The sequence below is a fragment of the Neodiprion lecontei genome, chromosome 5, assembly GCF_021901455.1.
Source record: "Neodiprion lecontei isolate iyNeoLeco1 chromosome 5, iyNeoLeco1.1, whole genome shotgun sequence".
Taxonomy (NCBI): Eukaryota; Metazoa; Arthropoda; class Insecta; order Hymenoptera; family Diprionidae; genus Neodiprion; species Neodiprion lecontei.
This window is the reverse complement of record NC_060264.1, coordinates 22,928,657-22,939,111: the sequence shown is the minus strand read 5'-3', so window position 1 is coordinate 22,939,111 and position 10,455 is coordinate 22,928,657. Positions and strand designations below refer to the sequence as shown.

The 10,455-nt window shown below is 37.6% G+C and overlaps 1 protein-coding gene across 1 annotated transcript; it reads left to right on the top strand.

The window, feature by feature from the left end:
- The first annotated feature begins 1,967 nt into the window (after positions 1-1,967).
- LOC107221806 (protein bunched, class 2/F/G isoform) lies at positions 1,968-9,063 on the top strand. Its single transcript, XM_046740213.1, has 3 exons — positions 1,968-5,084; positions 5,319-5,370; positions 8,551-9,063. The coding sequence occupies exons 1-3, from the start codon at positions 3,307-3,309 to the stop codon at positions 8,812-8,814; spliced, it is 2,094 nt and encodes a 697-aa protein (XP_046596169.1). The 5' UTR covers positions 1,968-3,306; the 3' UTR covers positions 8,815-9,063.
- The last annotated feature ends 1,392 nt before the right edge of the window (positions 9,064-10,455 follow it).

The window sequence follows — 10,455 nt, the reverse complement described above, 5'->3', positions numbered from 1 at the left end:
TGTTAACAAATATAAATCTGTCCGGAGCAATTCGATATTTCAAACACTCATGCACGTCTGGACCGTTATTCTCTAACCGTTTATGATCGTTTCACGTGTGATGGAACCGACTTTCCGTTTAAAGTTGTTCTCTGATTAGTCTAGTTACGTCTATGACGCTTCGTCACCGAGTACCACCATGAAAGGATTTCATGTGTCAGAGTCCAGTCTCTACTAAAGGTCTACCTTTGGAACATCCTCTTCGGAGGAATAGTCGTACAGGAGAAAAAGAAGAAGGATCTCCTACGGCGTGCACTCAATTATAAATTATAAATTTATAGATACTCACGTTCTCAAACCGTTCTGTTTCTATGAACATTAGTACGTTAGCCCCATTCAATTACTGATGAACCTAGCTAAAATAAATCTCAGTTGCTACACATAAAAATTACACTGAAAAATGAATCTCTGAAGTCAAGTAGTAGAACGAGAAACAGAGTTATATTGCTACCAAATATTAAAAAAACCATAACTGGTAAAAGTAATTATATAAAGGCGGAGTTTTCAATTTAGTATCACATGAATTTTAATTCTGACAAGTAAAAAGAAAATATTTACGAGAAAGCTTAAAAAGCTTTTAGCTCTAAAGATGTAAATATTTGAGTACCACAGGGAACAGGGTGGTCCTAGTTTAGGGTGTTGCTGAATTTTTTCAGGCTACCCCCCAAATCTATTATTAATTTTTTTAGATTTTTATTTCAATTCTAACCCGTGCCGGTAATACGATGGATTTTCCGATTCAAAATACACATAGTTAGAGTAATATTGTTAAAAAAAACCTGTAACTGCGAGATTTCAATGGGCATTAGTGCTACTATCTGTGAAGAAATTTACATCACCGTACCCGGCAATCTCGGCAAATTGCACACCCTTGCATACTGAGAATGTGGCCGAAACACGAGTATTTTAAATGGAGGCATTCACCCTCTTACAGGCACGAGTTAGAGATGTGATAAAAATCTAAAAAAATTAGGACATTTTTTTTGAATCATTTGGGTAGATTTGGGGGGTGGCTCGGGTATAATTCGTCAACACCTTAAATAAGGACTATACCTTAGAGCATATTACTGTACATAAACAGTCTTTTGGAATTGCTGATGATATAGTTTCTTGCAGTGCTACAGATTCGATAAGTTTAAAAAATTTGCTATCGACCAACTGAAAAAAATGAAGTATTGGTTATATGAAAATAGTTTGTCATTAAACGTTGCCAAATCAGTATGCATTACTTTCGGAAATTACCGTGGGTCCATACAGAAATTGTGGCGGAGGGTGAGATAGAGCACTTATGCCATGTATGTACAGCCTGTCTCTCTCGCTCTACAACCTGCTTGTCCGATGCGTTCCCTCTCAGCCAATCAAATGCAGAGTGAGAGTGACAGAGTATCCAGGTTAACTCGGGGATACATATCTCGCTCTCTCATGACTACGGCCACAGTTTTCGCGAAGTCGACGGCATGGGTAGCTCCACCTTCAGTATTATATGTTCTAAGGGAGTTTCCAGACAGACCCGTGTAATACCATGGGTAACGTAAGCCGTGTTCGAAAATTGACTGACAGTACTGGCAGCAATCTTTCATCTCTTTTGCGCTTCCAAGTTCGTGAATAGCTCTGACTCTGTCCTGGGGAATTTTGAGTACTGTCAGTCAATTTACGAACACGGCCGTAGTAAGTGAAGAACGCTACTAGTTCTCTGGGGAATTTTTATTTAGGCCGTGTTCGTAAATTGACTGCCAGTACTAAAAATTCCCTAGGACAGAGACAGAGCTGTTCATGAACTCGGCAGCACAAAAGAGATGAAAGATTGCTGACAGTACTGTCAGTCAATTTTCGAACACGGTCTTAGTGCGCAACTTAGGTCCTCAAGGCCGTATTTGAAGACGATCTAAGTACATTCATGTAGTATATGATTCATTGCGAGCCCGAGTGAATGGCAGCCATTTTTAAACCGCTGTTGCTCACTGCTGCTGCCTGTCTGCCACTGCAAAGGCGGAGCGAGAGAAGGAAAAATAGAAGAAAAAAATAATAAACCAACAGTATAAATAATATAGTAACAGAGATGAACGTTGGTGACGAAGGGAATTGAGAAGAGAAGAAGGATATCACGCAGAACACGCATTAACGACATCTAGATATAGATATACATACGTATATCTATACCCACATACACACACACTCATATATTCATCTGCATTTGTTTTCTACCCGTAGAGAGAGAGCGAAAAAATAAAAAAAAAATAAGAAAAATCATGTAAAATGTAACCTGTCTAATTCGCAAAAAGTCAAGTACCTCGGCGCGGTTTGCGGTGATCTACCGCAAGTCCACAAGTCAAAAAATAAACACAGCATCAGGTACGAGTGAAATCTGACAATTACGGGGTACATGAGGGGCTGTTTGTGTAAATGAAACTACAGCAAAAGGAAGATAGATTAGTGTGCAGAGTAGCAGCAGCAGCAGTGCAGTAAACAAGAAGAGGAGGAATAAGACGATGCAAATACCAAAGTCGCGATAATCCCGTCGGAGACGGTAATCTAGCCGATCAACTGATGCCCCTCGGATTTTTCGGGGGCTGTGAAAGAGAAACCGTGTCGAGGAAACCAGGAACAGGGAACTAGCGATGATCAAGAACTGTCAACACCAGCATCCCTCGCAGCCAGTTAGTGATTGTGTCGTGTTATATCGTATGGCGTGCATATGCTGTGTATTTCTGTGTGTGGCTAGACGATAAATCATGTGGCAAAAAATGGGCAGAATAAACACCCTCCGAAATCCGCAATAATAATCCTGATCGTCCCTTCGTCGTGACGTCTCTTCTCGGTTCCGTCGGCGATTCGTACTCGTGCAATTATACGAGTTTTTCAAACAAAAGAAGGAGAAATAGAACAAATACACCCCCGTCATCCACCCCTGCGTAAGAGGGAAAAGAAAGAAAAAAAAAGTACATTGAACAACTTGAGAGCAGGAAAACCCGACGACGACCGTTTCGGTCGCAACTCTCGACGATAAGTGAGGCAGAGAGGGAAAGAGAAAAATAGAAATAGAAGAAAATAGTTCCTGGGTGAAAAACCGGGACTTGAGTCGTCGTCGTCGACGGCGCCGAGAGTCGAACAAGACACGCAAGAAACACAATGGTGTTAACATGCAACTGGGGAAAAAGTCTAGCCACGACAGTCGATGCCAAAGCCTCGACCTCCACCGCCTCCTCCTCTTCCTCGGAGAGAATTGTAGAATGCGAATGTTTCTAATAAACAAACTAATCTATAATAATGGCAGATAATGTGCACAGAAAGTCGCACAGCAAACACTTGGCAGACAGCGTTAACAACAGCGTTAGCAATAGTAGTAGTAGTAAAAAATTGTCCTCATCGCCCTCTTCGGTCGTGCATCGCACAACCTCGGAGACGATCAGGATCGGTGAGCCTGATAAGTTTCTCCAGCCGTTGGCACCACCCCCGACGACGTCGACTCCTGTCCAGAACAATGTTGCCTCATCGGCGTCGTCGGGCGGTCAGTGCAGAAAGAAGACGTCATCGTTTCAGATAACCAGCGTGACGGTAGGCTGTAGGATGAGTAACGACGCTGGCGAGGATTCGAATGACGATCTGGATGAGTCACACACGGAAGATAATTCTGTGGAACACTCGAGAGTGACTGACATCGACATCGAGACGCCGAGCTACTCGGAGGACACCTTCTCTAAGGAAGACGTCTTTTTCAACACAAGCAATGCTGCCCTCGGTACTGCACCTGTCATTCCGACAAGCTCTCAGTACGGCCTTGCCATTGTTCCATCTGAGGGTGGCGGAGCAAGCAACTCAGCCAGCGAGAACAACATCAATGCCTTGGATATCGGCTCAGTGACGGACAAAAACATAATAAATCTTCTGTCAGGTGGTGCGAAGCAAGATCCCGATATTCGCGAGGTCCACTCGCATGGGCGCAATGAACGTTTCAAAGTTGTTAAGATCGAAAGCACAGAGCCGTTCAAGCGTGGTCGATGGACCTGCATGGACTACCTTGACCACACATCCGTCAACCAGACGACGGCTATTAATTCCATCAAGCAGTCAGGGCCGAATGAGGTTTGCATATCGTACGGCGTCACCGATAGTGGCATCGTTGTCCCCGAGGCCATGAAACAGCAGCAGCCAGACACCGAGGGCACGAAAAGTGTGGATTCCAATGGGCCAATATCGCACCAGGAAATTGTTGGGAGTGCCACCTACCCTGTAAACAGTACATCGCTCTCTCAGCAGCAGCAACCCAATCAACCGCAAATACAGCAGCAGTCGAATTCTGCTCAGCAACAGATTCCTCCACAGTACTTTCAGCAACAGCAGCAGCAAATGTCGCAGCAAACTCAGAACCAGAATCAGCACGGCGGAGGTGCGGCGCAGGGCGCTACTCTGCCATCGAATCTGGCACCTGCCTCACACCCAGGGAACCTTGGCCAGCCTCAGAGCATGCCGCAGGGCTCAATTCCGCTAATCGCGCAAACTGGGAACAACAGCAGCAACGGAGTCGCGATAGCGACGAACCAGCAGAACCTTCAGCAGCATCCTACTAAGGAGGAAAACTACGTTACAGTCAGTGCACAGGCTCCACAGCCGCAGCAGAACGTATGCCAGACGCCTACTGTCCAGACACCGGTTGTGCAAGGACATCCGGCCGCTGTGTCTTCACCAGCTGCTCAGACGCCAAACATCATGGTCACTGGAGTTCCACCGCCTCACCAGCAGCAGCAACTGTCCGAACCGATGGCAGGCATTCAGGGTGTGCAGAATATCCAGCAGCAACAGGCTGCACCAAATATCCATGTTTCCACTGCGCCCGTTATGCCACAGGCACAGATGCAGTCTCAGTCGTCGGGCCAGAATGTCATCTCGTTTCACCATTCCGACAACGAACAGGATCCTGCTGCTGGTATTGCTGGTCCTGTTGTTGCTGTTGTGCCTCCACAATCCGCGGATGCGACTCTGCTCGAATCCCTCGCTGAAGTCACCCAGAGCACTGACGAACATCACGCCCACGAAGACAATGAAAGGTGAGGAAGACTGGCCAATGAGTAATCGGATACGACGATGATAACGTTGGTCTAATTTTATCCTTGAGTATGTAGTAAAAATTTGGAAAATGTGGGAATTTTGTCTAATTTCTAATTTTTTAAAATGAAACAAGTACTTCTCCCGTATTTTCAATGCTCACATCTCGAATGAAAATCCTTTGTTGATATCGCAGTCGATTTCGTTGCTACTACTTTGTTCGTTTTAATTTTCAGTATGTCCGGGACCAGTGCAGTTGCCATTGACAACAAAATTGAACAAGCTATGGTAAGAATTCTTCTCAGTCTTCGTGGGTTTTCAGTCAGGCTTTTAGTTCCCTACAAAATTATAGTAATCGAAGAACTTTTTAGAGTCTAAGAACGAGTTGAAGTTAATAAAGTTGATCTAAAGAAACAGCGAAGGCAAAAATTCATTATGTTGCAATTTTAGAATGACCACAAAGAAGTTAATTGGGTTTTCAAAATATAAGTATATTAAGCTAATTAAACATTACGCTTCACCGATTTCAAACAATTTTAAAGTTATGAATGAATGTGTTTTTTTTTCTAAACAAGAAACACCCTCAACATCAGTAATACGTTTCTAATTTCAACCTCGTGTCTGAAAAAGAAGTTATGAAATTTTACGAACATAAAGACGGTAGGGGGATAAGCAGGGTAACAATGGCTTTTGCAAATATCTTAATAATTTCTTATGGATACGTAAGGACTATTAAAATACAAAGATCCTGAAAATATTAGATCTGAATCTCGATTAGTTTTTGAGAAAGAAAAAAAAGCTAAAAAAATGTTAAATAATTTTTTACTTAAGATTGACTTGACCGATTTGTTTGAAACTTTATATGTTAGTCAAAAGCTTTTATAGACACGTAGATTTTAAACTTAATAAATTCATGATAAGAAAAATTATTTTCTCTTAAACTTTTCTTTTTCACTGTGATTTTATTTGAGCAAAACTATGAACTGGAACTGAACTTGCTATCCAATCGCCAGTTTTACATTCCTCATGAATTCTTCAATGAGTCACATTTATTTCAAAATTTTGGTAGTGGTACGCCGTAATTAAAAAAACAAAAGAAACACCATTTTTTTTCCACACAAGAACTGAATTATGAAACAAGTTTTAGCCGTATTATTGCGAGTTGTGTTCTTGTTTTTAAATAAGTAATGTACTTAAATAATTCAGTTAATTGAGTAAGTAAATTATTTCAGTATATTGTTTATATACGTATGTATAAAAGTACGATTTGCAATAACACAGCTAAAATTTGTTTGCATAATTCAGTTTTTCTGGAATTAAAATAGTTGTATTTTTATTTTAACAGTGGCATACTGTAATGCAAATTTAGACAATGATACGATTTATTGAAAAATCTATAAGGAATGAAAAAATAACAGTTTCATCATTTTACTTGAAAAGTGTCACAGTGAAAATAAAAAATCAAGGAGACAATAATTTTTTTTATGATGCGCTTATTAAGCTAAAAATGTTTCCATTGTGTATGTACAAGCTCTTTGTTTCTTCAATAACATTTTCAATTTTCAAACATATTTGTCAGGTTAATCCCGATGAAAAAATTATTTTATAATAATAATAATAATAATTTATTGCCAGAATTATCTTAAACAAACTTTATGATAAAATTAGACTATACAACAAGATCTAACGTTTAAATAATTCTACTCAATAATGAAATACTTAATATTCACAAAATCCAATATTACCATTAACTCTTTATTTAATCTATTTTAAGTTGATATATTTTATCCTTAATTTTTTGTATTATTAATTTTTTGCTTCTATCAATAACTTTCAAATCATTTGGTTGTTCATTGAATAGTTTTTTACCGCATAATATAAGTAGCTTCTTTGCCCAATATGAAGATAATCTTTCGTTAATGAAATGCTACGATACCTAGTATTATTCGTATTCTCAGTGAATAACCTCCTCAGTTCCGTGTATTGGTACAGTATGGACCAGTAGGTAAACCTGTCTGATTTCCATAGGTCGATTCTGGTCATTAACTCGAATGTCAATTATCTCGGGTAACCGACTTTGTAGTGTTAATAATGGAAGGTACGCAGTATCATATAAACTACCCCATCCAATAATGCCGTACACTGCAATACTATGGAACATCGTACAATAAATTTGAATTACCTGCCTTTTTTGTTAAGACTTGTTTCAATCGATAGAACACAAACACTAAGTATTTAGTTTTATTAATAATATTATTAATATGCTGCTTCCATGAAATATTTTGATCCAAAATTATTCCAAGATATTTCCATTCAGGTACTCTCCTTAAACTGCATCCATTAACAGAAATGTCAATAGACATGGAAATTGAGTCAGAATAGTTGCCAAATGTTATATATATACTGACATTTTGATATTCAATACTAATTTGTTCCAGAATAACCAGACGCAAATTGAATCTAACTTTTAACTTGAATAAACCTCCAGCTCTGCCCATGTTTTACCATTGCTCACAACAGCTGTGTCATCAGCATATGCTATTAATTTCGGATGTATTTTTAATCGAATTTCGATGGTTGCGCACCTTAAATATAATTGAAAAAAAATGTTACATATTTTTTTTTCCCCGCATCATATTTACCCACCCTTAGAAAGCCTTACTTTTTCTTGTAAGAAAAGCATTCATTTTTTGAGGTTTTTAACCACAAGTGCGTACTGGGTCCAAAAAAACGTTAAAAATTTGTTAAAAAAGTAAAACGATTGTGAATTTGGCCCCTTTAAGACGCCGCTTGGGAAATATGGCTATCTTTATTTTTTACTCCGCTATCTAACTTTTAGTGCGGCAAGAAATTTTGACTATTGAATCCAAATTTTTGAGCGGTCAAAGAACTCAATAGTCTTAAGGTAAAAGGAAATTCTTCACTGAAAATAATAAGTAGATGTTCAAAAATTTCAATCATCTCATCTTCCTTCTTATAAGAAAAAGGAAATTCCCACACGCGGTTTTAAAGGGGACAAATTCCTCTTCATTTTGCTTCTTTACAAAATTATCTACAATCTTCTTTGAACCTGATACGCACTTTTGATTAAAAACCTCGAAAAATCAATTTTTTTTTTTAGGACCAACAATAGGGCTTCCTAGAGGTGGTTAAATACGAAGGGAAAAAAAATTTGCAACATATTTTTCAAAATTATTTCGAACCAATTTGAGGGGTACAAACATCGAAATTCAATTTCACTGTCCATAAGGAAAGGTCTGATATGTATATATAAATATATGCTTTTTTTTTTCCTCAACAGCAAATTGAGATTGAGGTTTGATACAGGATCCTGGTATTTTAATAGTACCTACTTATTCATAAAATATCATTACGATATTCGCAATAGTAATTTTTAACCTGCTTATCCTCGTATGGCCTTTGTAAATACATAATAACAATAATGAGGAATTTGATTATCGTGAACAGGATTTGGTAAAAAGTCACCTGATGTTCGCGGTGCGGGAGGAGGTCGAGGTGCTGAAGGAGAAGATTGCAGAATTGATGGACCGGATAAATCAATTGGAGGCGGAGAATTCGATACTGAAGTCGCACGCGACGCCAGAGGTATTGTCACAACTCAGCAATACTCAGTCGACGCAATCGGGTAAACAGCAACAGCAACAGCAACAGCAACAGCAACAGCAACAACAACAGCAACAATTACCCCAAAACAGCTCTGGAAATGGTTAATAGATAAAATCTGTGTAGAATGATATATGATAGACAAGCTAAAGAGAGAGAGAGACGCATTATTACTATACATATGCATATAAATTAGTTTCCATTGCGATTGATTATACTTTGATATAAATACGTTTAACAATCAAGAGAAGAAGAAAATATGAAACTAAACTAATGAAAAAACATACAAATATTTACCAACAAACCGAAAAAAAAACGGATGAATACATGAATTAATTAATTGATTAATCGATCGATCGATCGATAATAAATATAATTATTGTATATAACATAACAATTTTTAGAAATTTATATACATATATTACATATATATATATATACATACACATACACACACACACACACACACACACACACACACACACACACACACATATATGTATATATGTATGTGTATATCTCATTATTTATATATATATATAAATAATGAGATTTATTATATAATACGTATAGCGTTAGATGATATTATTTTTATTCTCCTATTATTATTATTATTATTATTATATTAAGTCTGTTGTTCTTGTAGTTCGTTCGTTCGTTTTCTTTCGTTCTTTGTTTCATTTGAATTCCGCATATTTCTTAGATTTTGATTCAAGTTTTTGTTTTTTTTTTTCTCTAGATATTTTCTTTCCGTTCTTCTTGTCTGCGAATTTCCTAAATTAAATATCATCGTCAGACTTTTTCTTTTTTTTTTTTATTCTTACCAATTCATTCTATCGAATTATTATCGTTTAGGAATATAATATATATACTTATACACATACATACGACAACTTGACAACCGAGCAACATTCTCCGGAAACAATTTAGAAGTTATATTCTGATTTTCTGAATCAATGACGAATCGCTGATAATATGCCATTCGAAAACTGTAGCTCATGCAAAAAAAAAGAAGTTTTTAGTTTTCTACCAAGCAATGAATTTTGTTAATATATGAACGGTTTTTAGCCAGAAGTGATAGAACGATATTTTTTTTCTTCATTAGCAAATTAGACAACGTCAATTTTGCTTTAAGTTTAACCAAGTCTTGGTTGCAAAATGTACAGTAATTGTAGAAAAGTTGATACATAAGTGTTTCTCATAGTCCTGAAGTAAATGAACGGTACACTAAAACATTCAGTAAAAATTACTAGAAAAATGTGAGGTGTCTGCTGGAACGGAAGTTGCGTTGGCGAGTTTGCAGGAAAGCAGAATTTTTGATTATACATCACACACATACGCACACAACTAAACAAACAAACCGACAGACACAGAGATAATTTTGCATTTCTTTTACACGTACACAATTGCATGTGTATTAATATAATTATACAATATTCAAAACGACTGTGTAAATTTGAAACGAAAATGAAAAACGCATTATCCTCCTTCTAATTGTCATCATTTTCTTAGCTTCGTTCACCGTAACAATCAATGCCGTTGTAACATATGTAAGAAAAACTTGAGACGACTGCAACGACTCCCTGTCCTCTGAACAAATTTTAGAAGCATGCGCGAGTAACGTCCACAAAGTCGATATTTAATAATATATTAGAAGAATCGTTTTTTATTTATTCAATTCCATTATTTTTTTCGTAGTTACATATTCTTCGTATCTTTTTTCTTCGTGTCAAATTGTCAAATAGAAGA